At 38.7% G+C, this 27,232-nt stretch overlaps 1 protein-coding gene across 2 annotated transcripts; it reads right to left on the bottom strand.

Moving 5' to 3' along the window:
- On the bottom strand, positions 1 to 27,232 carry TIMMDC1 (translocase of inner mitochondrial membrane domain containing 1). 2 transcript variants are annotated; one of them, XM_037045559.1, is made up of 8 exons: positions 27,133 to 27,232; positions 26,811 to 27,032; positions 24,339 to 24,504; positions 21,177 to 21,265; positions 20,605 to 20,672; positions 7,849 to 7,927; positions 4,314 to 4,424; positions 1 to 181 (listed from the first exon to the last, which is right to left on the bottom strand). In XM_037045559.1, exons 2-8 carry the CDS (start codon positions 27,017 to 27,019, stop codon positions 31 to 33), a joined length of 873 nt encoding a protein of 290 aa, XP_036901454.1. In that variant the 5' UTR covers positions 27,020 to 27,032; positions 27,133 to 27,232; the 3' UTR covers positions 1 to 30. The 2 variants fall into 2 exon arrangements, with proteins under 2 accessions (XP_036901454.1, XP_036901455.1); XM_037045560.1 differs by having other exon boundaries at positions 27,152 to 27,203.

The raw sequence follows: 27,232 nt of genomic DNA, 5'->3' as shown, positions 1-27,232 counted from the left end.
TCTCCAGTGAGTTTCAAGTCCACAACAACTTCAGTCCTTGTCTTGTTTATCTGTTGATGAGGGGTTTCTAGGAAGATTTAATAGTGCTTCGATTTTCTCAGCATCTTCCTTGGATCGATTTTTCTGTAGGCTACTTTCAATTTCTTCAGGGAGGAGCTCAGTAAATTGTAGTCTGGCTTTCCTATAACCAAAGAATGAAGAGGATGTATCAAGTCCTGCTATGCTTTACTTGGTAGAGAGATTTTTTTAAAAGATAGCATTTGTCTTACTCTCCCTGCAACTTATGAGCAAACACTGCTCCTTTCACTTCAAATACAGTGACTTTCTTCTCTCTCCTAACCTGTTCCACTCACAAACCAACTAGAATTCTTGTATTACCAAAATGGATATTACTACTGTGGCAGCGGAGTTGTCACAAGAGTGACGAGATGCAGGAGTTGAAGCACCATGATCTAAGGCGTAAGCCTTGCAACGTGGCTCTCCTCTTGCCTTCACGGTCAGGGGGACATGAGTACCCAGCCACTCTGTTAAACTGGTTGTTGCCATACCTTGTAGAAACTGCACAGAAGCTTTAACAATGGTAACCTTGGTACAGAAATATCAGATGGGATGCTATAGATGTTTATATATGAGGAATTAAAATCTAATTTCCAAATAACAGATCAGTTCCTTTTCTAAATGAAGTGTTATTGCCTTCCTTTCTTTAAGTGATATCAGGGTCACCTATGGCTTTCAACTCTTCACAACCAGATTTGAGTTCCTTTTCCATATCTCTATAGCCAGTTTTCTACATTGAGTGCTTACTGAGCAATTTTTTAGATTCTAACTATGTTTGATTTCTCTAGATTAAAGCAGATAAAAGTTTCTTACCATTTATTAAATTAATGCTCCTCAGAAATATCATTTATATATAAGTGTATGTGTGTGTGTGTGTATATATAGTCAGTCCAGAAAAAGTCAAAAGTCTAAGCATTGTTAATATAACAAGAATGGTTTGTGAGACATTGATGTAAACTTCCAGCCAAGGCAAGTGGCCTGGAATGCACATGTGTAAACAAGGACGACTTCACTGTACTAGTCAGTTGGGGCAGTAGACGCCACTGAGTGAGTGTATGTACTGTGTGGCTCTCACATTCAAAATGAGTTGAGTAGAGCAACACATCGGCATCAAATTTTGTGTTAAGCTTGAGCATTCCTCAGCATAAACTATTTGGATGATTCAGGAGGCTGTAGTTATGGGCAACTGGAGATTGGCAGCTCCATCACGACAACCTGCCCACTCAGGCATCATGTCTTTCACAGAGTTTGTTGGCGAAACATCAAATCACCCAGGTAAATCAGCCCTCTGTAGCCCAGATTTGGTGCCTCGCAACTTCTGGTTTTTCTCAAAACTAAAATCACCTTTGAAAGGGAAGAGATTTCAGACCACCAATAAGATGCAGGAAAATAAGACATGGCAGCTGATGGTGTGTGACTAGGACTGTGTGAGACCCCAAGGTACCAACTTTGAAGGGGACTGAGGTGTCACTGTCCTATGTACAATGTTTCTTATATATTCTTCATTAAATGTCTCTATTTTTCATATTACAGGGCTGAGTACCTTGTAAACAAACCACATACATATGTATATATACTTTTCCATTCCATACTTTGATACTATTTCCTTCTGCCAAAGTATTCTTTCACTACAATAATTGTTTTTGTTTTTACCCATTTCTCATAACTAAATAACAATCAACTTCTCTAGTTTCCTTTTTCTGGTTTCCACTTTTTATTGAAATAAAATCATTATTTGTTCATATTTTTCCAAATGCTAATTCTTCCATACTTTTTATATCAGATTCAAATAGCCAATACACTTTCTTTACCTTTCCAACTCCTTTCTCAAGTTTTCCTTTTAAGAAAAGAAGTCTCTTATGATACCTAAGAACTAGAAAGAAGGTAATGCTTTCACGTTTTTAATTCTCCCTAACATTAAATTTTACGCTGGTTACAGAATTTTAAGTGCCTTTGCTCTAGAACCTCTAGAACTGTATATCTCACCCACCCTCTTAATATGGGGAAGAAAAAGAAACAAAATAAGCATATATTGAACACTGTGGTGTGATTCTGCCCTTAGAATGCCTGAGAAAACTTAGACCTTAAAGTTAAGAAAAATGTCTAAGGTAACAGTAATGAACAGTCTAGCTAGGATTTAAAGGCTTGTTTTCAAGGTTTCATTGGCTCCAACAGTCAATGCTTTTTCTCCTACAGCACCTAAGTCCTTGGACAACAGATCAACAGATATCAAGAATTCCCATGTCTGTGTGTTTGTTCAGCACCAATGAAAGTTTCAAGTAAAAACCTGGATAAAAAAAGACTGCCTATCTATTCAACTCTCAATGCAGCAGCTGCAGCAAATGCCACCTTAGGTCCCCAGGAAGCTGAACTGTAGGAGTCATTTGTACCAGGAACACCAGATGGCAGCCTGTTACATTGATCTCACAAAGAACCAGAATGAAGTCTGCTGTCAGTCTGACTACTGGTCCACAGGAAATGACTACATGGATCGGGTGAAAGTTTTCACCCTCCTCAGTGGCATCCAGTCCATGTCCAGCCACCACATCTACTTCATTCCTCCACACCCACAGCAAGAAATAGAATCTTTTTTTTTTATCCTCACCCAAGCACATTTTTTTTTCACTGCTTTTAGAGAGAGAGAAGAAGGAAGAGAAAAAAATCGATGTGAGAAACCTTAATTGGTCGCCTCTAGTATGTACCTGGGGCGCCTGGACCAGGGACTGACCTGCATCCTAGCTAAGTGCCCAGACCTGAAACTGAACCTTCAACCTTTGGGTTACAGTCAGTGCTCCAAGCAACTGAGCCACACCAATCAGGGCAAGAAGCAGAATCTCTGCATATGGACACTGAACATGTTCTGTATTGTTCATAGATGTTTGTGTAAACCATGATACCACCATTTTTAAAAATATTTTATTTATTTATCTTTAGAGAGGAAAGGAAGGAGAGAAGGAGAGAAACATCAATGTATGGTTGCCCCTCATGGGTCCCCCGCTGGGAACTGGCCCGCAACCCAGGCATGCGCCCTAACCGGAAATCGAATTGCGATCGTGTGGTTCGCAGGCCCGTGATCAATCCACTGAGCCACACCAGCCAGGGCTGATACCACTTTTTAAATAAAGCCAAGTAAAGCTTACTCACTGCTGTGTATTTAATTTAGGTAATTTCCTTAAGCAGCTGAAAACATGGAAAAGAAAAAATATGCAACCAAGTGAAATTTACATTTTAACTGTTTAAAAGAAATGTACCTAAGGAAAGATGCTCATCAGATTTAAAATAAAATTGGTGTCCTTCATTTTTCCATTCTCTTGAATTAAAAGGATTAAAAGACCTGGTACGGTGCAAGTTGAAAGACTCAGTAAAAACAAACTCTTCTTTGAAACGAATGGCAGTTGCGGATACTTGGGTTTAGAGAACAACAGTATTGAATGCAGAACGAATACACTATACTTATAAAAACCCACTCATATTAATCTTAGTAAATATTAAATCCAGTTTGTTACTCTAACCTGATTTTTCTCTCAAAGTTAGAGTTTACATGTTAAGTTTCTTTTTGAAGTATATTTTACTAGAATCAACAGGTGGTTCCTGCGTAAATCTAAGGAACAGTCTGACCTCAGAGTCCTGCCAACGCAAGGGTGCTGACCATTAGGTTCAATATGAGGACCAGCAAAAACTACCTGCATGTCCACAACTCCTCTTTGTTCTGCTTTCCCTCTCCTCCTTCCTTGCAAAAACCTCTGCCTACACTAAGATGTTAAAGTTGTAACCATGATTTAGCATCTCCCAGCTAATAATCAAAGTATTTAATCAACCCTGTGCTTCAAGTCTTCATTGCAGTTGCGAGATATACTGGTGCCAACCATAAACCGCATTTCTGGTTCCTCAGGGAAAGGGAGGAATGCTAATGCAAACAGAGAAGCTATGTGACTCCCCTTTCAGTACTCCCACCTCTTACTCCCAAAAGAAACAGCGGGTCTGTACTCCCCCTAGGAAATTTCCCCTTCCTAAAATCCTATGAACTCTCTTAAGACTCACTCGCATGACTAGAGATGTTAAGATGGATTTTTGAGGACAGAAATCGACCCATCTTCTCAAGATGCAGGCGCTTGAATAAATCACTTTTCTCCTCACCAACACCTGTCTCATGAGTTTGGTTTTGTTGCAACAGGCAGCCGAGTTTGGGTTCAGTTATAGTCTCTAAGGCCTGCTGCTAGGAAAGTCAGATACCTTAGGCTTAGCATGTTCCTTACCACTCTTCCAGTTTCAGCTCACGGAGAGTTTTTTGATCCTTCTGTTTTCTTTCCTGAAGAGTCTCACCATAATACTTCTGAAGTGCCATCAACAGGCTTCCTATAGGAGTGCTGAGGAAGAAGCAGAGGGGAAGCTTAGAAAAAAACCCACCATTAGACCAGACAAGATGTGAGCAGCTCTGTTAAAACGTGAGCAACACCAACTGAGCCATTTGTTCACTGACAGGTACAGAAACATTTGACAATTAGTGTCCTTGTTGAATAAAGAAAAAAAATCAAGGCAATGTCATTCCTGGTCTGAACAATAAACACTCATTGCAACTTCCTTAAGTGATATAAAAAAACATGTCTATAATTTGGCTATATTTTAATCAAAAATCGACAAAGAAAATAAATGTTTATGAAAAGTTCTAGTAAGTAGCTTTATAGTGAAGGTTTCTCAGAAACAAAATGAATGCCAGGAATGGTACCAGATCCCCATTTTTGGTTGAGGGAAGAATGCTACTAGCTTTTAGGGCTGGAGCCACCAATATATCCTAAACTCCAGAAGTTCAGCACAAAGGTCTCACTCACAGTGCCAAGAGCTACCCATTAAAGATTGACTTATATTACATTTATTACAATAAGAAAGAGGGTTTTGTTCTTCTGTTCTCAGAGAAAAAAAGTTTTTTGGCTCTGATATAACTTCAATTTCCTCTGGCTACAACTTAAGTAAGCTCATTTAATAAATTATTGTTGCTAAGGGGAAATGTTCATAGACAGATGAATAATGAAAACGTTACTACAATGAAATGTTATTCAGCCTTAAAAAAGAGATCCTAGCCCTGGCTGGTGTAGCTCAGTGGATTGAGCGAGGGCCTGTGACTCAGACGATTGCGGTTCGATTCTCAGTCAGGGCACATGCCTGGGTTGCAGGCCAGTTCCCTGCAGGCCAATTCCCAGCAGGGGATGCACGAAAGGCAACCATACATTGTTGTTTCTCTCCCTCTCTCCTTCCCTTCCCCTCTAAAGATAAATAAAATCTTTTTAAAAAATAAAAAATAAAAAAAAATAAAAAAGAGATCCTGTCACATACAATGGATAAACCTCAGGGACATCATGTTAAGAAAAATAAGCCAATTACAAAGGACACATATGATTCCACTCACATGAAGTATCTAAAGTGGTCAAAACCATTGAAACAGAAAATAGAAAGGTAGCTGGCAAGGGCTGAAGGAAAGGGAGAAGGAATATTACCATGTAATGGGTACTGAGTTCTGGGTTTGCTAGATGAAAAAGTTCTGGAGATCTGTTGCACAACAATGTAAATATACTTAACACCTTGGAACTGTATGATTGAAAATGGTTAAGATGGTAACTTTTATTTTTATTCCACAGTGAACAAAGTTTATTACTATTGCTAACTTCATCAATTTCCCGACTTCTGGCCAAGGTGGAAGCGTAGGTGGAAACACTGTGCTCCCTCCCACAAATAAATTTAAAGACAACAAAGTTTTAGAAACAAAAACACACCCAAAACACAGAAAATTGAACTACACAGAAGTCCAACAACAACGAACCACTCAGCCAGAACGGTAAGAGGGGCAGAGTCAGCGGCAGAGCATGGTCAGGCTGGAAAGATCGTTCCATCCCCGACCGACCCAGGAGCAGAGGTGGAGGTGGTTGGTGGATCCCAGGCATGGAGCGGCTGGCTGACTGCGGTCACACATTCGCATGCAGATAAACCAAGAAAAGGAGCGAACAGTGAGACAGACTGCTCAGTCTAGGGTCCCAGCGATGGGAATTAGAGCCTGAAAGCACCAACTGGAAAGACTTTCTCGGGGTTGAGGGGTCGGGAGAGACTCCCAGGCCCACAGAGAGTTCGTTGGAGAGACCCACAGGGTCCTGAAGAGTACACGGGCCCACACACCCTGGAACCAGCACCACAAGGGCCCAATTTGCTTGTGGGAAGGCGCAGAGGGGACAGAAATCTGAGAGAGAGCAGAGAGGAGCAAAGCACCATTTTTTTCCATCTCTGACCCCATCCCCACATACAGTATCACAACCCAGCAAGTGGGTCACCCCACCCTGGTGAACACCTAAGGCTCCGCCCCTCAAACATAACAGGTGAGAAAAGACCAAACATTATGACTCAAGAACAGCTCAAAGCCCCAGAGCCTATAATTCTAAGAGACCAAGAAATAGCCAGCCTTTCAGATGCACAGTTCAAAACACTGGTGATCAGGATGCTCACAGAATTGGTTGATTTTAGCCACAAATTAGAGGAACAATTGAAGGCTAAACTGATTGAAATGAAGGGAAATGCACAGGAAACGAATAGTGATGGAAAGGAAACTGGGACTCAAATCAAGGGAGTGGACCAGAAGGAAGAACGAGACAACCAAACAGAAAAGAAGAAACAAGAATTCAAAAAAATGAGGAGAGGCTTAGGAACCTCCAGGACATCTTTAAACGTTCCAACATCCGGATTATAGGGGTACCAGAGGGGAAGAGGAACAGCCATGAGTGGAAAACTTATTTGAACAAATAATAAAGAAGAACTTTCCCAGTCTGGCAAAGGAAATAGACTTCCAGGAAATCGAGGAAGCTCAGAGAGTCCCAAAGAAGTTGGACCCAAGAAGGAACACACCAAGGCACATCATAATTACATTGGCCAAGATTAAAATGAAAGACAGAATTCTAGAAGCAGCAAGAGATAAGGGGACAGTCACCTACAAAGGAGTGCCCATCAGACTCTCAGCTGATTTCTCAAAAGAGACCTTACAGGCAAGAAGGCGCTGCAAAGAAGTATTCCAAGTCATGAAATCCAAAGACCTACAGCCAAGATTGCTCTATCCTGCAAAACTTTCATTTAGAATGGAAGGGCAGATAAAGTGCTTCTTAGAGAAGGTCAAATTCAAGGAGTTCATCATCACCAAGCCCTTATTATAGGAAATGCTAAAGAGACTTATCTAAGAAAAAGAAGATAAAAAATATGAACAGTGAAAGGACAGTAAACTCACAGTTATTAACAACCACACCTAAAACAAAAGCAAACTAAGAGGACAGCTAGATCAGGAGCAGAACCATAGAAATGGAGATCACATGGAGGGTTAGCAACAGGGGAGTGGGAGGAGGAGAAGGGGGAAGAAGGTACAAAGAATAAGTAGCACAGACGGTAGATAGAAAATAGACAGGGGTGAGGGCAGGAATACTATGGGAAATACAGAATCTAAAGAACTTCGGACCACGGACACGAACAAAAGTGGGGGGAATGCTGGGGGAGGGGTGTGGAGGGGAGTGAAGGAGGGAAATAGGACAACTGTAATGGCATAATCAATAAAATATATTTAAAAAAACAAAAAAACCCTGGAAGTAAATTAACAATTGAGGTAGAATTAGAATTGGACAGTCAAAGTTACTACCAATATGTGACTAGAGATCTTTTATAAGCTCTAAGTATTAAATTTGTTCTTTAGAAATGAATGAGGTATTAAACAAGCAGAGCATTAATGAAAGTTGTATTAATTTAGAATCAAAACATGTTAACACTTACCCTAGCAAGGCTCCAATTATGCCACCAGCTACCAGGCCACGCAGGCCTAAATTTATTCTAAAAAGACTTCCTGTGACAGCTATTTAAAAACAAGCACAGAAAAACAGCAATATTAAGTCACGTTTAAGCCCCAGAATTCCACTTTTAAGTTTTTCTTCTATAAAAAGGGCATAAATACCTAAGACAACTTTCTGAATTGAACCTTAACAATATACTATCCCAACCAAGATTTCCTGGGTCTAAAATGCCAACAGAGCTAGCTTCTCTTCTATTCTGCTGGTTCAAAGGAAGAAATGTTCCTTTTACAAAACTAATTCCTTGATCTGTTCTATGGATCGAACCTCTTTTTATTCTACTTCAGTTTTACCCTTAAAAATCTGTAATTTCTTCACTTGCACCTCTTCCATTGTTTTCTTCTTCAAGTAAAGCTTTCCCCAAATAAACAACAAAAACATCTGCAGCTTACGCCTCACTCCTTTCTGTCCTGCTACACTGCACCTCGCAGGCAGGCCTGAGAGCAGACATGCCTTACACGGTGGCCGGTGCTCGGAGATTCCTTCCCACTGGGACTGTATATCCACAATGGTCGTTCGTTTTCCTCTTTTACTAAGCATGACACAATTCATGTCATCTCGGATGGTAACATGTTTTTGAAATAACATTTGAAGTTTATGTTTAACGAGAACAAATACCATCTTTAATTCCATTACCCAGAGAAAGTACAAAATTTCATCTTTTTTTGCTAGCCTTCTTGTACAAAGTATTTTTTAAAAAACCTACTACAGTAGCCAAAATCTGGAACACTAACACCAAATGCTGGTGAGGGTGTGGAATGACAAACTCTCAAGCATTTCTGGTAGAAATGCAAAATGGTAGTCACATTGGAAGACCATGTGGTAGTTTCTTAAAAAAATAAACATACTTTTACCACATGATCCAGCAATCATACCCCTTAGTACTTACCCAAGAGTTCAAAATTTATGTCCACACAAAAACCTGCACACATGTTTATAGCATCTTTGTTAATTAATTGTCAAAACGTGAAATCAACAAAGATGTCCTTCAGTAGGTGATAGGATAAATGAGCTCGGTACCTCTAGACAATGGAATATTATTCAGCACTAAAAAGAACTGAGCTATGAACTCATAAAAAAACATGAAGGAACTTTAAATGCATATTAAGTGAAAGAAGCCAATCTGAAAAAGCTACATAACATGTGACTCGAACCGTGTAACATTCTTAAAAAAAACTATGGACTTAGTAAAAAGATCTGTGGTTGCAGGGGCAGGTTGGGGTGGAGGGATGAACATGTGGAGCACAGACAGTGTCGTAAAAACCCACTTTACGGTACCATAATAATGGATATGTCATTAAACATTTGTCCAAACCCATATACTATGTAACATCAGGAGTGAACCCTAGGGTAAACTATGGACTTAGGCTGATAATAATATGTCAAAACAGGTTCTTCAATTATAACAACTATACTACTTTGGTAAGGAATGTTGATAATGGAAGAAACTATGTGTATGTGGAAAAGAAGGAAGTAATGTATTTTTCGGACTATAAGACATAGTTTCCCCAAATTTGGGAAGAAAAGGGGGTGCATCTTATAGTCAGAATACAGTCAGAATAGTCAGCTTTACATTTACATTGGTGAAATATTATGTTATTTATGTTATTAAATATTTTACCACAATTTTTGCTTCAAAATTTTTTTTCCTATTTTCCTTCTCTAAATGGTCTGAAAATACATGGAAGTCTTTGTATTTTCTGCCCAATTTTACTGTGAACCCAAAACTGCTCTAAAAAAATAAAGTCAAGTAGCTCAGTGGATTGAGCGCTGGCCTGCGAACCAGAGGATCGCAGTTCAATTCCCAGTCAGGGCACATGCCTGGGTTGCAGGCTGGTTCCCTGCAGGCCAACTCCCAGCAGGGGACGCATGAAAGGCAACCATACATTGATGTTTCTCTCCCTCTCTCCTTCCCCTCTAAATAAATAAATAAAATCTTTAAAAAAATTTATTAAAAAAAAATAAAGTCAAGGGCTTAGAAGCTGTCAGCAGCCAAATATCAAAATTACAACTAAAATACAGAACGGCATTCATTCAGAATCACCTGAAATCTGGCTAAATGGAAGTCCTACAACTAGGGAATTAAATAAGAAGCCATGCTGAAACTTGTAGGGGGCGCTAGAGATGCAAAATGGGCTAGTCCCACACCCACATGTGGCAGATAAAAATTGGGAGGGACAGCTCAGCCACAGAGGTCCCCCCTTTGGGGTAAGGGGTCCTAATCCTACAGCAAGCTCCCTCAGACGAGGAAGAAGTCCCCCTAACTTCTGGCTGTAAAAGCCAGTGGTGATTGAGGCTGAAGGATGTGGAGAGTTTCTGGAGCACCAGGAAGTTTCTCTTAAAGGTCCCACATAGAAACTTACTTGAACTCACTTCCTTGGAGTCCCAGCACTGGGGCAGCAGCTTGAAAGGCACCAGAGACATACAGGGAATAACTAAACTGTCCAGCAACAGGACAAGAACTTGGGGTGAGGGGCAGCTTTCTCTCAGACTGGCAGTACTGGCAGAGGCCATCATTCCTTTTCTGAGCCCTGCCCCCATAAACTGGCAGGCACCATACCTGAGACTCTTACCAATCTGGCTCACACTGTTTGCCCTACCTTAATAAGTACCTGAGGCCCGCCCCACCCAAGCTGTTTCCAGTGGCTTTTCCATACAAATGGCCTGTCTTGACTCCTGCTTTCAGATTTTCTTAAAATCTCTCAAACATGCAGTATCAGGAAATGAACCCTAAGTGGCCTCACTAAGTGGCCTCAGGCCTGGCACCAGCAGCAGCAAGCCTTGGTTCACAGCTTGGCCTCACCTTGGCGGGTACCTCTAAGTCTAGCACAACTAGCAGCCATCTGCAGATCCCTTTGCAGTTAATGCCAGGTGGCCCTGGCCAGAACACAGGTGGCAGCTAACCTTGGCCTGTACTTCCTGGGAGAGCCCAGAGCCAGCACACCTCCAGAAAGCTTGAGACCACATCAAGGCACCAGCATCCAACCACCTCCTCACACAGCACACTCAATGGGTGAACTCAGCAGGCACCAGAGCCCTGCTGTAGTACTGTATTTTGCCTTGCATAACATGCATCACATTTTGGATCCAAACTTTCTTGGAAAAAAATCGTTTTAATTTTTTAATTCAATTTTTTATTCACTTATATTTAGATACTTGTTTTTTGTATTATAAAGGAATTTTAGCATTTATTTTTTAACGTATTATGGTACAAGAAATTTTATTTCACAAATAATTACAAAACACAATAACAGATAGGTACAAGGTATTTCAGGTACTACCCATGTATAATGTACATCCTTATTTCTCCCTCAAAAATTTGGGCAAGAACTGTGCATTATACATGGCAAGATATGGTAAATCCTGCTCTGTGGGGTGGGCTCCTGCACAGCTGATTCTCCATGGTGGTCAGAGTCAGTGGCCATAACCAGTCCTTGTAGCTGATCAATCTGGGGGTAAATCCTTTCCAATGACTTGCGAACAGCAATCAGGCTCAATTACAAGAGGAAGGTGTATATAGCCCACATGGAGGGTGTACCTCAAGTGCCCAGCTAGGGTGATCAGAGAGGCTGTACACTGGACCCTAAATAACGCCTACTACACTAGGCTACACTACCAAGACCAGGAGACATAGCAACTGTACCTAATACACAGAAACAAACACTGGCAGGCTTCCAAAACGAGGAGACAAAGAAACATGGCCCAAATGAAAGAACAGACCAAAACTCCAGAAAAGGAAGTAAATAAAATGGACACAAGCAATCTACTTGATGCAGAGTTTAAAATACTGATTATAAGGATACTCAGTGAACGTAGGGGAAGAGTAGATGAACTTAGTGAGAACTTCTACAAAAAGATAGGAAACAAAAACAGAGATAGAAAACATAACGAACCAATCGGAAAGGAATAACACATTAAACTGAAATGAAAATACATTGCAGGAATCAACACTGGAGTAGATGAAGCCAAGAATCAAATCAGAGATTTGGAAACTAAGAAAGCAGAAAACACCCAATCAGAACAGAAAAGGAAGCAAAAAATATGAAGATAGTGTAAGCAGTCTGTGGGACAACTTCAAGCATATCAACATTCACTACATGGGGGTGCCAGGAGAAGAGAGAATACAAGAAATTGAAAACCTATTTGAAAATATGACAGAAAACTTCCCTAACTTGGTGAAGGAAATAGACATACAAGTACAGGAAGCACAGAGAGGCAGTCACAAACAGGATGAACCCAAGGGGCCCACACCAAGACACATCATAATTAAAAGGCAAAAGGTTAAAAACAAAGAATCTTAAAAGCAGCAAGAGAAAAGTAGTTAGTTACCTACAAGGGAGCTCCCATAAGACTGTCAGCTGATTTCTTAACAGAAACCTTGCAGGCCAAGAGGAATTTGCAAGATTTAAAGCGTTAGAATATGAAATTACACTACCCAGCAAAAATATTATTTAGAATCAAAGGACAGATAAAGAGCTTCCCTGAGAAACAGCTAAACGAGTTCATCATCACCAAACCAGTATTACATAAAATGTTAAACGGCATTCTTCAAAGAAGAAAAAAATCCCAAAAATATGAACTATAAAATGATAATAAATACATATCAACAATTGAATCTATAAAAATAAAATAAACAAGCAGAACAGAAACAAACTCACAGACATGGAGAACATTTTGATCGTTGCCAGATGGGAGGGGATTTGGGGGAGCTGGGTGAAAAAGGTGATGGGATTAAGAAGTACAAATTGTTGTTACACGATAGTCATGGGGATGTAAAGTAGAGCATAGGGAATATAATCAATAATATTCTAATAACTATGTATGTTGTCAGATGGGTGCAAGACTTATCAAGATGATCACTTAGTAAATCATATAATGTCTAATCACTTAAGTGTATACCTGAAACATATTAATAATGTATCTCAACTATAACTGAAAAATTAAAAAATTATTTAAAAAAACAGCCAGACTCAGCCCTGACCAGTGTGGCTCAGTTGGTTGGGCATCATCTTGCAAAATGAGAGGTCACTGGTTCAATTCCCAAACAGAGCACATGCCTGGATTGCAGATTCAGTTCCCAGTCAGTGTGCATGCAAGAGGCAAACAATCAATGTTTCTATCTCACATCAATGCTTCTCTTTCTGTCTCTTCCCTCCCTTCCCCTCATTCTAAAAGTAAATAAATAAATAATCTTTTTAAAAAATCAGAATCCTTATTAGACAGAACCGTGTTTTCAGTGAAGAGATTGTTTATTTCTTTTTCAATCCAGATGCTTTTTATCTTTTTTGTTGCCTGAATGCACTGGCTGAAGTCTCCAGTATAACTATAATACCAAATGCAAGAGTATTCATTTCAAGCATATACTTCGATACAAGTGTATAAATCTTTGCCTTGGTCTCAGTCTTGGAGGAAAATCAACTTTTCACTATTATATATTACATTAGCTGTAGATTTTTCATTGATGATCTTTATCAGTTTAAAGAAGTTCCCTTTTATTCCTAATTGAGAGTTTTTATCATGAATGCTCAGTTTTTGTCAAATGCTTTTTCTTTTACACTAAACATGAATTCCTTAGATAAATTCTAGTTGGTCATGGTATAGAATCCTTGTTTGTTGCTAGATTTTGTTCACTAATATTTTTAAAGGATTTTTGGGTATATATTCTTGAGAAATAGTCATCTATACTTTCCTTTCCTATCTTCATCTGGCTTTTGTATCAGCGTAATACTAGTCTAACAGAATAGAGTGAGTGACTTAGGAAGTGTTCCCTCATCCTCTATTTTCTGGAAGAGTTTGTTAAAGAAGCTTTTCAAATAGCTAGGGAAGACATTGGTCTTGGGATTTTGTGAAAAGATTTTTTAATTAATTATGTATCAGTTTGTTATATGGCTGTTCAGATTTTTATATTCCTTCATGAGTAAATTTGGTAATTCATGTCTTTTCCTCTTGGTTGGTCTTGCTAAAGAATTGTCTGGTTATTTTTTCAATCTTTTCAAAGAACCAACATTTGATTTAATTAATTTTCTCTACTTTTCTTTCAATTTCATTGACTTTTGCTCTATTTCTATTATGTCACTCTACTTTAGGTTTATTTTGCATTTCATATCTTAGTTTTTAAAGGTAAATGACAGACTATTCTATTGAGGTCCTTTTTCTTTTAAAATACAGCTACTTGTAGCTATAAATTTCCCTCAGTACTACTTTGGCTACATCTCATAAAATTTTTATATAATGTATTTTCATTTTCACTGAACTCAAAATATCTCTAATGTACCTTGTAATTCCTCTTTGGTTTATGGGTTACTTATAAATATGTGGTTTAACTGCCAAATATTTGTGGATGTCCCAAGTTTTTGTTGTTGAATTCCACTCACATCAGAGAACATACTTTGTGTAATTTCAATCTTTTAAAATTTATCAAGACTTGTTTTGTGGTCTTATATATGGTTTAACCTGGAGACTATCCCATGTGCACTTGAATGTCTTTTCTGCTGTTGGGTGGACTGTTCTAGAGATGTTCGGTCACAGGCTGACAGTGTTGTTCAAATCCTCCCCATCTTTGCTGGTTTTCCCTCTGCTCTAACCATTATTAAATGTGGGTACTAAAGTCTTCAACTTCTTTCACTGAGGTGTCTGTCCTTTCAACTCAAAGCACTTGGTGTATTTTGGAGCTCTGTTGTTAAATGTATACATGTTTATAAATGTTTTATCTCCTTGATGGATTGGCCCTTTTGACATTATAAAATGCCCTTCCATTGCTAGTATTGTCTTAAAGTATATTTTGTCTGATATTAATATAGTCACTTCAGTTCTTTTTCATAGTATATCATTTTCCAGCTTTCTACTTTCAACTTGTTTCTTTGAGCCTAAATTATGTCTCTTGTAGAATGTATATTAGTTGGATTTTTAAAAATACAGTTGGACAATCTCTGGTTATTGAGGAAAGTATGTAATCCATTTATATTCAATGTTATTACTGATATGGTTAGATTTAGGTCTGCCATTTGCAATTTGTTTTCAATATATCTCATTTATTTTTTACCTTGTTACTATTTTTAAGTTACTTTCTTATTACTTGCTTTACAGTGCATCTCAATTTATCACAATTACTTTCAGATCAAAAAATAACTTAATTCCAGAAAACTGTTCCAATATAGCTCTATTTATCTCCCATCTTTGTGGTATACACGTACATACATACACACATACACACACACAGCCCTGGCTAGTGTGGCTCTGTGAATTGAGTGCTAGCTTGGGAGCCCAAGGGTTGCCAGTTTGATTCCCAGTCAGGGCACATGCCTGGATTGCAGGCCAGTTCCCCGGTTGGGCGCATGTGGGAGGCAACTGACCAATGTATCTCTCATACATCAATGTTCCTCTCCCTCTTTTCTCTCTTCCTTCCCCTCTCTTTGAAAATTAATAAAATCTTTTTTTTAAAAACTCTTAGCCCTGGCTGGTGTAGCTCAGTGGATTGAGCGCGGGCCTGCGAACCACACGATAACGGTTCGATTCCCAACCAGGGCACATGCCTGGGTTGCAAGTCTGTTCCTGGTTCCCGACAGGGGACCCACGAGAGGCAACCATACATTGATATTTCTCTCCCTCTCTCTTTCCCTTCCCCTTTAAAGATAAATAAAAATAAATAAAATATTTTAAAAAAACAAAAAACTCTTGTTAAAAAATATTTATACATATCTTTAAAAACAACAAGACAATATTATTATCATCATTTTACACAACCATATGTATTTTTTTCAGTTAAGGGGAAAAAGAGAACAATATGTTTACAAAGTCTTTTATAACCTATATAATTACTACTTATAATACTTTTCATTCCTTCCTATGCAGTCAAGTTACTATTTCCATGTTCCAATAAATCTCCATTCTTTCCTCTTTTGTTCTATTAATGTCATATATGTTTAAATGTCATACGACCAATACTTAATCATTTCATGTACCTGATTTTAGATTAAAGAAATGTTTATGCTGCCTTTAATAACTACTTAAATAAGCATTTATCAGTGCTTTTAATTCTGCATGTAGATCCCAGTTATTATCTGGTATCACTTCCTTGCACCCTGAATGACTTCCTCTAGTATTTATGTGAGACGTGTGCTATCAACAAATTCTTTATCTGACAATGTCTTCATTTTTGCCTTCAGTTTTGTAGGATTGTTTGCTAGATGTAGAATTCTTACAGACATCTGTAAGATACAGATATCTCATTCTTTTCAGCACTTTGTCATTCTACTGCCTCTGACTTCACCATTCTCACATGGAGTCAGCTGTTAATCTTAATGGGTGTTCCTTGTATGAGTTGGGGTTTTTATTTCTTGCTCCTTTCAAGATTTTTCCTTTTGCTGTCCAACAGTTTAACTATAGTGTGTCTAGATGTGAATATCTTCATGTTTATTCTTCTTGGAGTTGGTTGAGCTTCTTGGATACACAGATCAATTTTTTAATCAAATTTGGAAAGTTTGTGGTCATAATTTATTTTTTTTAAGATTTTATTTATCTTTAGAGGGGAAGGGAAGGAGAGAAGGAGAGAAACATCAATGTATGGTTGCCTTTCGTGTGTCCCCTGCTGGGAGTTGGCCTGCAGGGAACTGGCCTGCAACCCAGGCATGTGCCCTGGCTGGGAATCGAACCGCGATCATGGTCATAATTTCTTAATACTGTTTCTGCCTCCTTCTTTTTCTTCCATCTGGTATTTCCAACACATATATGTTGGTATTTTTTTTTGTTTTCATGTAGATTTCTTAGGCTGTTATTTTCTCTTCATTTTTTTAAAATGCTGCCCTTTACAAAAGGCAATCCATATTGACCAACCTTCGGATTCACTGATTCTCTTACGCTATCTCAAATCTGAGCTCTTCCTCTCCAGCGAAATTTTAATTTCCATTATTATATTTATCAACTTCCGAATTTTCATTCTGTAATAATTTCCCTTTATTTATAGTCTGTTTGATGAATCATTGCCATCATACTTTAATTCTTTAAAAATGGCTTGAAGTCTTTTGCCTGCTATGTCAAATAGATAGTTCCTGTCAGATATATTCCCAATGATTCCATTTTTAATCCCATTTCTGCATGTCTTGTGACTTTGTTTTTATTGGTAAGTGGACATTTTAGGTAATAAATTATAGCGACTCTGGATTTGGAATATCTCCCTACCCATGGGCATGGCTGTGGTTCTTTGTTTACAGAATGACTTGCATGGACCAATTCTATGGAGTCTTTTTTTTTCTACAGGGTACAGCCACTGATACATCTGCATAGGTTTTACTTTTATGTCTGGCTTCCTAGGAATCACACCAGCTTAGCAGTCAGCCAATGATTTGTCAGAAGTTATACATAAACATCTTAAGCCAGTAAGGCTTCCATCTTTTGTCAGTGGATCTGTCTGTGGCCTGAAGAATGTGTTCAAAGTTCAGGCAATTTATAAATCTTTTCTGGCTTTTACTTTCTGTGTTCACGAGGCCTCACAATTAACCAAAAATAAGTAGCTTACTCTCACCAGTGTCTCCTGAGTATGCATGGGATACTTACACATGTGTAGAACTTTCCAGAGTTCTGGAGATTAGTAGTATCTTTTTTCTTTAAGATTTTAATTATTTATTCTTGGCCGGGGGGGGGGGGGTGCGGAGGGAGGGAGAAAGAGAGGGAAAGAAACATCAATGTGTGGTTGCCTCTTATGTACCACCTACTGGGGCCCTGGCCCACAACCCAGGATGTGCCCTGACTGGGAATTGAACAAGCGACCCTTTGGTTCACAGGCCCGTGTACTCCATCCACTAAGCTACACCAGCCTGGGCAGCAGAATCTTATTATAACTCCACTTAGCTGTCTTGTCCCTGTTAAAATTCTGCCTCATCTGCCAGTCTATTGCCNGGGGGGTGGTGGGGAGGGAGGGAGAAAGAGAGGGAAAGAAACATCAATGTGTGGTTGCTTCTTCCGTGCCCCCTACTGGGGACCTGGCCCACAACCCAGGATGTGCCCTGACTGGGAATTGAACAAGCGACCCTTTGGTTCACAGGCCCGTGTACTCCATCCACTAAGCTACACCAGCCTGGGCAGTAGAATCTTATTATAACTCCACTTAGCTGTCTTGTCCCTGTTAAAATTCTGCCTCATCTGCCAGTCTATTGCCCCAAAGAGCATCAAAACCTCAAATTAGCTATGTGATATTGTCCTTCCATGTTTCCAATTGTTTTTAGCAACATCTGAAGTCATGGAATTTTCTGTGCTCTGTTTCAAATAAGGTCAGCTACCTCAAGCAGCAGAACGTTTGGCCCTCTCAGGCTGCCCTGCTCTTGCAGAACTTCATCGTGGGGTTGGGGATTAGAAGGCGGGAGCAAACTTAGGCTGTAACACTACTGACTCCCACTGTTTTTTAGAAAGTCTTGAATAATTGCTTCTCAATTTGTTGTGTGCCCTCAATTTCCAACATCTTTAAATGTTTGTTTTTGTTAATTTTGTCCAGTTTTATTATTGCTTTTTGGGGAGAGGATTTGCTAAGCTTCTCACTCAAACATTCTCAGTGTCAAATATACTTTCATAAATGTCCAGATTAACACCAAATAATGGTGACGGAAGTCGTCCTTGACCTGACTCTGACTTCAAAGATGTGACTTTAGTATTATACCATTACGGTTCGATTCCCAGTCAGGGCACATGCTTGGGTTGCAGGCCAGTTTCCGGCAGGGGCCAGTTCCCTGCAGGGGATGCACGAGAAGCAACCATACATTGATGTTTCTCTCCCTCTCTCCTTCCCTTCCCCTCTAAAGATAAATAAATAAAATGTTTAAAAAAAAAAGTATTATACCATTAAGTTCAATGTTGACTGCTGGTTTGAAATAAAAATATGTATTATATTGAGTATATTTTTCCATTCTTATTTTACTAATGTTTACGGTCAATCAAGGGACATTTGATTTGCTTCACACATGTAAAAAATTGTTATATAAAAAGAACATACTTTCTCTGAATTCAAGTAAGTCACCTAGTAGAGAAGTGAAACAAATAAATGACTATAATACAGTGCTTTGATAAAACTATTTATAGAGAATTGTGGGAACACAGGAGAAAGACACCTAAACAACCCTTAAGATAGAAAACTGGAGCTAGGGAGGACTCTCTCGGGAAGCTGAAGCTGACAGACAAGGTGAATTTTGAAAGAAACATTAAGTAGGAGATGAAGAAAATTCGTTGTGGGAGTGCAGAGGTGGTTCCAAGAAGAGGGGCCGATACACATAAAGAAGGCGTACGCTGGGGGCGGGACATCCAGGAGGGTTTATCACGCTGGAACAAGAGTGGTACATGGGGCCAGGTCAATAGTCAACCTTGCCACGATGGAAAACCATGGAAGAATCTCAAGCAGGAAAGTATTATAATCATATTCTTATTTCAAAACAAAGACAACAGAAGAGGTGGAAGGAACCAAAAACAGAAATGGAGAAACCTGATAATAGCAGTAGGAATAAAGAGAAGATGAGAGAGATCCATATATAGTTAAAGAATATAAGTATTGTTTAAGGATAGGACTAGGAGTTTGGCAAAAGGGAAATAAAGGAAAGAATCACATCATTACTTGGTTTCCAGTTTTGGAGTTTAACAGGGCAGACAACAAAGAACAGAACAGCAGGACCAAGTACGAAAGTTGTGTGGAGAGAGACATCAATTTGGTTTGAATGTAAACATTTGAGCTTACAGAACATGTAGTAATGTTTGCAACTTCAAAAAGGGCAAGTTCTAGCTGCTCCACTTGAATACAGTAAGCCCTCCTTATCCACGTAGTGCACAGCTGTAGATTCAACCAACTGCAGATTTAAAATATTTGGAAAAATAATCCCGGGAAATTCCCAAAAGCAAAACTTGAGTTTGCCACACCCCAGGCACTGTGCTGAATCCACGTGAAGGAAGGGATGTGTAGTCATACCCTGCTGTAGCCTATACGCAAACACTATGCCATTTTGTATAACGGACTCAAGCATTTGGGGATTTTTGGTATCCATGGAGGCGGTGGGACTTGAGGGGTGTGATGTCTTAGAACCAATCCCCCCATGGATGCCGAGGGATGGCTGTACTTTCTTTTTTTAATGTTTATTTTAATTATCTATCAGAGTAGAGAACTTTAAAATAAAATCCAAAGTCTTACCATGAAAAACCTGGCCCCTGTCTACTTTACCTAACCAATTTTATCTCAAATCACTCTTATCCTAATTCACTATGTTCCAGTCGTGTTATTTTTGAAAAACTTTTTTGCCTAGGAGCCTTCCCCTTTGATGTTCCCTCTACTTAGGCTCCTCTTCCTTGCAAGGCCTGCTCCTTCCCATTCTTCAGGCATGAAATGACAAAGCTTAAATGTCACCTTCTCAGACAGGCCTTCTGTGACCACCCTGTCCACAGCAGATCCCACTGCCCTGCCAATTTGGTATATTCTATCATAACAAACTGTTTTTCCTATCCACATTAGACTGTAACACTCCATGAAAGCGAAGACCTTTTCTGTTTTGTTCACCATGCATACCAAGGAACAAGCATAATAGTCTCCATACCTTTGGCAGGAATGTTGAATAAGCCAACCAAAGAATTTACTAGCTATGACTTATACATCCTTACATATTTCCCAAATCATATTTGAGATTGAAAAACATAAGGAAGAACAAAAATGTCTTACCTCCTGCAATGACAAAATGGCTTAGGGCATTTTTATCTCGGTACACATTTAAACCAGTGTTCACCATGCTGTGAAGAACGGAGGAAGAGGAAAACATAAAATTTAAAATATACCCCATTTATCTTCTTGACCACAACTTTCACTGAAGAGATATGTATTCGTTTAGAAGAGCCTATTATGTCAATCCCTAGTCCCACTCTATGTCCTTAAATGTCGTTCACATTAATAATATGCCTGTGGGTTCCTAGGTGGACCATCTCCTGCTGAAGAATGAACAAAAGAACAATCAAATTTCTGGAATAAATATTAATTTAAAAGTAGAAACATCAAGAAAGTTTTGCAGAATTTCTCTTACTTAAAAACTTTGTATTTTGATACTAGTTGGTAGACCTCCGTTCATGAATGCAAAAACTACAACTGGCCCAGTCTTTTACATCGATAGGCAACAGTTCTTAAGAAAAAGGTACTATGAATCACTCTCATGTGGGTGTTCAGTTTTCATAATCCCACTTGCTCAAAAGCTGTGCTCATAAAATACCAAGACCCCCTTTCACAATTCAGAGAGAACTTACTTGAATATAGTCACAAACACTGTTGTTCTCCAACTCCAGCGCCAGCCATACCGGATGAAGCCTCGCGTGGCAGCACGATGCGCTGATTGCTAAAGTTAATAAAAAGGCTGTGAGGTTCCAAGATACCTTGATACTTTCCTTATTCTAAAACTGCGGTGGAGGGATGTCAGTTAATGGGTTAGGCAGGGGGATCTAAACAGATAGAAACAACAGAAAATCTCTAGCAATACCATTCCTTAAGTACTGAAGCTTAAGCAAAAGTCCCACGTGCATCCTATTCTATCCAGAGATAGAAAAGAAACTAAGAATTGCCAGTGTCAACCAAGTAATCCATCAATTAAGTATCAATGGGATGGAAAATACCATGCCAGCTATAAAATCAGTATTAGACATGATGCTTTTTCCCCCACCAAGAAACCTTGGGGAAAAGAAAAACATAAAATGAAGAAATGAGTAAATGGAAAATTAAAAGGTAAGAATTAAAGTAATACAAATGTGTAAAAAAGGAGCAGAGGAAGAAAAAGAGTAATTATTTACTGACCACATTCTAGGTAAAAGGTGTGTTAACATTTTACCCCATTTAATCTTTACATTTTTCAGGCAGGTGTTTCAGTTTTAACTAAAGCAGTGATGGGAAGTTTCTAACCAAGATCACTCAGCCAATGGGAATAAAGTCAGAAATGGAAGGTAGGTTGTGTCTCCACAGCCCATTGTCACTAGACTACCATAAAAGCACATCCACTATAATATTGTGGGGATAAACTCTGGGTTTTTAAAGAATCTGAGAGACTCCCTAACTAGATCCTAAATTACTATATAGTAGTGGGCAAGTGAAAACCACTCTGAAAGGAATCAGTATGAACTTATGGCATTTAATAAGTAGGTAGATACACAAAATAGAGATGTATATAGGAATATGCATACGAATATAACTCATGTGCATGCACACACACTTCCTAACCGTCTGTCCAGGGCTTGGATGCTCTGACACCCCAGTAGCAATGACCATGCCTAGCACCAGATCTTGGTTTTTAAATTCCATTTTCCACCAAAACTAACTGGAGTTCCTTGGTGAAATGGTCCATTCTAGCTTTAAAAGTAAAGGATGAGCTAGGAATACCTCACTGTGCCAAAAAGTAAAGGTGTGCTCAAAAAATGATGAGGAATTATCAAAAGGTTCTAGCTTGAAGGGCTCCAAGTGTCCACATCTAGGCCAATTTGAGCATATAAATGATGATAATAATGGATTTATAAACATACAGAATAAAATAAGAAACCACGAGTCCACACTAAATAAATTAAATAGCTAGATAAATAAAGAGAGGGAAAGTAAAAGCTCTTTCTGATGGCAGAATACTAACCAATAAATGCAGAGGGATAGAACTAGCAAATGGTCATTTGGCAAACACCACAGTGGTAACTGTTTTCACATAAGAATCATTATTGAATGCTAAAACTACAAGGTAGACATTTGATGAAAAATAGGATATTTGCATAGTCTATTAAGTATCCATAAGATAACATCAGGGCAGCAATTTTCAACTTTTTTATTTCATGACACACAAAAACTAAAACTAAAATTCTGTGGCACAACAAAAAATATATTTTTGGCCAATCTGACAAAAAAAGGTATAATTTTGATGTGTTCATACTGGACAGCTGTTGTTGTACTGGTTGTTGTCATGTTTTTTATTTGATACTCGAAGGGAAAAGAGGACAGTGCCCCCGACTACACAGTCAGGTGTTGTGCTTTAAAAATTCTTGCAACATTATCAGTGTGCTGTGGCATACCTTGAAAATTGCTGATGTGGGAAAAATAGTAACTTTATGGTGGACAAACCTTGCAGTGATCATCTTAAACAAGTGACTAAAGTAAATTTCATAAGTATAGTGAAAAATAGGTATCATGGACTGCTAATATAATACACCGAGGACACATCAATTCTAGGACACATCGATCCTGCTAAAACACGTAACCAGAATCTAATCACATTTTTAAAAAATCAAACAAATCCAAATTAAAGGGAATTCTACAAAATAAATTGCCCATAATCTTCAAAATTGTCAAGGTCAAGAAAGTCAAAGAAAGACAGGGAACTTTCCAGATTAAAGGGGACTAGGGAGACATGACAGGCAAATTCAGTATCTTATACAGTATCAGAATCTGGACCAGAAATTTTTTTCATTTACTTGCTTTTCAAATAGATTATATGAGTGGGACAACTAGCAAAATTTACATAAAGTCTATAGATAATATATACTCTATCAGTGTAATTTCCTGATCTGCATAATTATATAAGAAAATGTCCCTTTTTTCAAGAAACAATGTGAAGTATTCATCATGTCTATAACTTACTCTCAAGTAGTTCACACAAAAAAATAACAGTAAGCATTATACACAGAAAAAATGATAAAGCAAATGTGGTAAAATGTTAACATTTGGATAATCTGGGTGAAAGGTATATAGCAATTCTTTGTACTTTTGAAACTTGTAAGTCATAATTTTAAAATAAAAAGCAAAAACTCTGAGCTGTAACCTCCTCGCTAGTACAACACAATTGATGCACAAACCTAACAAATGAATTAGCACTCTATAACTCTAAAGCACAGGTGGCTAACACAAGGCCTGTGGGTCAGATCCGGCCCTCCACCTTGTTTTTTATCCAGCCCAGCCCCTTGTTTCTACCCTGCGGCAGTGCCAAGCTCCCCCCTAACTGTTAAGAAGTAGTTACATTTACACAGTCCTAAATTACATTCTGTCCTTTGAAGGCAACTGGGAGACTGATATGGCTCCCACTGAAAATGAGTCTGACACCCTTGCTCTTAACTGATAAATGTTAATTATTGTTTTAGTGTGAGTTAGTATACGGCACAGTGGCTTTGTGAATAGGGTAAATATGCCACAGCTGAGTCTTGATAATTTAGCAGATTAGAAGTATTTTCCAGAAGAGAGAGCTATAGTAATCTCTTCCAAAAGTAAGTGGTCTGATAGGCCATGTATACATAGTTTAGCATTAGTACCCCTATTGTTAGTAAGAATAGACCGTTTCTTTACTCTTGACACCCTAAACCCTCCCAACCTACCACTTAATTGAATAATTAAGTGTAAAGTGAATTGCTAATTGGCGTGCCCTTAAGTACTTTTAGAACCCCAGTACCTACCACAGCATCAAACCGGTTATGATAAATTTCTGCTTGGCTCTGCTCAATGTAGCGTTGTTTAGCATGAATAAAAGCTGGTATTCCCCCATATGCCCAGCCAATGATGCCTGCTGAAACTGCTGCCCTATATATATTCTCAAGTTCTTTTGACATTCTCTGCTGTTCACTAAAACACCAAAAACACAATGTTGTTTGGGATTAGTATATGCATACTGCTCTTCAAAAAAATAGAATGGAAGAATTACCCCAAAATGCTAATACAATCACATTTTTCATTATGGGCTGAACCAATTAAATCCTCTGATGAATTAAATAATGCAATTACAAGTAACTCAAATTTCAGCCCAAACTAATCTATGCTGTTAGAAATTAGGCTAATGGTTAGTTACTCTTGGGAAGGCACACAAGGAGAGCTTCAGGTATGCTGGTAACAGTCTCTTGGTATTGGGTTTCTGAAAACCCATTGATCAGTACACTTCTACATTTCTTCTACATGTATATTACATCTCAATAAAAAGTTTTTTTTTATGGCACTTTCACTTAATGACTCTACTATAGCCTCTGGAAATAGGAAGAAATTTAGTTGGGTGTAGAGATCACGATTTTCCTTTTTGAATTTTAAGCTAACTTTTGGAAATTACACACTTATGGAATTTTAGGGCAATGTATGCAAGAATGAAATCTTAGCTGTAAAAAAAAAAGAAAGACTCTATCTTTTTGAATACTTCAACTGTGATGTCATGCTCAGGTGGGCACTAAAAGAGAAAACTCATGATGCAGCGGATAGCACAGACAACCTAAATAACAAAAACAAAACAAAACGTTTTAATTCAACTTATTACTCTCAACAGCATACTCTAGAATTACTAAGATGTCCTTCAGATATCGATTCAAAATGTGCTCCAGATTGCTCTAACAAATAGCATTTGTTAGGTATTGAGTTACTATAAATAACAATCCTACCAGGTAAGTAAATTATTAGATGTTAATTGTTTACATTACTAATTTGCTTCCTCAGTGACTATACAAGTGTTTGTCTAACTGCCAATAACCACATCTCTGATATCAGAATCAGAGTCTTTAGTTTCTGGACCTATGAGAGAAATCTAAATCTGTTAGAAAACTGTCATTCTTATACTATGTCAACAGGAAAAACTGTAATTTGAACTTTATATTTTATCCTTTATAGTGAATAAGATCACATCATTCACATAAAAATGGCCTATGGTAGAATTCAGAAAAGAAAAAATGTAAAACAGCTTAAGATTTAACATGCAAAAGTATATACTTTGTACTTTTTCAGCTTCTGAAAAATTCCATGACATTGGTGATATTTCTCTACATTTTACCAATATAGAAATAGAGGCTCTAAGAAATTACATGGTTGGCCCAAACCGCTAATGAATAGTGGAAAACAAACAGGGCACAATGGTTGGAAGGGCCTAGACTCCCAAGTAATAACAATGGAGTTGCGGTTCTGGTTCTGTCACCCACTGCTAAGTGACGTGCAGCCAGATCACGATCTCTATGATTGCTTTTCCCATTTATGATGAAAGGGAGGGTGGAAGTTATATTAGATTGTCTTTCACATTTCTTTCAGCTCTAACATTCTCTGGTTTATAAAGCTTATCAAAATAACCCTCTCCCATTATATACTACATAGGATCTTTCACAAGAATCTCAACTAAATATTGGAAAGACCAATGAGAAAGGCTAACTCATCTTTAGAATAAAGATGATGAAATCTAAATAAAGTAAATATAATTCTGCCAACTCCCTTGACCCAAGTATATGCCTCTCAACAACATAAATCTTCAACGTTACTTTATTCACTTTATAACACAGTATGGTACGGTGAAGAACTTGATAAAAGGGTAAACTTTTCACCAGTAATTGATAAATAGATAAAATGAATCAAAAAGTGAATGAAATATCCTCAGTTTTTCATTAGTTAATTCAATTCAAAGGATCATCTTTTATTCTGAAATATCCTCATTTGCTACCCAGCTAATATCTTTTATAAAATGATGAGACAATAGCTGCTATTTCTATATATTCCTTATTTGGAAGAAAAATGATTTTACAGCCCTCTGCCCATCACTTGGGATCAAGTGAAACCCGAAAAAGAATACTGGAATAGGATCCTGCCGATTGGGTTCAGAGTCAATTCTGAGACTAATTCAGTTCAATTTTTCTAATCTGTAAAGTCAGAGTATCACACTAAGCCTATATTCCCTAAATATCCCTAAAAGCTCTCATTCATGAGTCTCGCCCTTATCATCTAAAAGCCATCCTGTCATCAACACAATTATCACAGGGAATGAGAGGCTGCAAGCTAGGGGCACGAATATTAGAAGCCCAGATCCCATTTAAAAATAAACCAAAACACCCTGTGGTCCTTTGCTTCACGGTGACCCAGGTTTCAGGGTAGTTCCTTCGCAGTCCCTCCCCGGAGGCCCCAGGCACTTTTACTCTTTAACAAACAGCTCTCGGAGACGGTCCCATCCGGACTCCAGATATCGAGGTTCCGAGAGGTAGGAAGGAAGCTTCTGGTCCTCCACAAGGACTTCCGAGTCGGCGGGCAAAGAACCGGCAGCCACACCTTCCGCAGCAAAGACCCGGGGAAAAGGACCCAGCGCCCCGTAGAGGAAGCTCCGTGGCGCCGGAGGTCGCGCCTCCATGGCCCCCTCGAACCTGCGGACAGACACAAGCTTGGGTTCTCGGGGCTCCAAGGCCTCCCGGAGACGCTGTGGGAGAACAGCAAGGACAACTACAAGAACGAGTGGGTGAATACCCGTGCACTAGGTACGAACTTATCCACTGCCACAGGTCTTAACACTCCAACCCCCTGCACTGCGCCTCACTTTGGAGGCTCTAGGACAAAAGAGACAGGA

The sequence above is a fragment of the Sturnira hondurensis genome, unplaced genomic scaffold (assembly GCF_014824575.4).
Source record: "Sturnira hondurensis isolate 20B ecotype Veracruz unplaced genomic scaffold, ASM1482457v3 Scaffold0004338, whole genome shotgun sequence".
Classification (NCBI taxonomy): domain Eukaryota; kingdom Metazoa; phylum Chordata; class Mammalia; order Chiroptera; family Phyllostomidae; genus Sturnira; species Sturnira hondurensis.
This window is presented reverse-complemented; position numbering and strand designations above follow the sequence as displayed.

Coding starts and splice junctions, on each gene's coding strand:
- TIMMDC1 (XM_037045559.1), bottom strand. CDS start 27,019: ATGGAGGCGCGACCTCCGGCGCCACGGAGCTTCCTCTACGGGGCGCTG. Junction 20,673..21,176: donor GTGTTTGTGACTATATTCAA/GTAAGTTCTCTC, acceptor CGTTCTTCACAG/CATGGTGAACACTGGTTTAA. Junction 182..4,313: donor GAGCTGAAACTGGAAGAGTG/GTAAGGAACATG, acceptor CTTTGGTTATAG/GAAAGCCAGACTACAATTTA.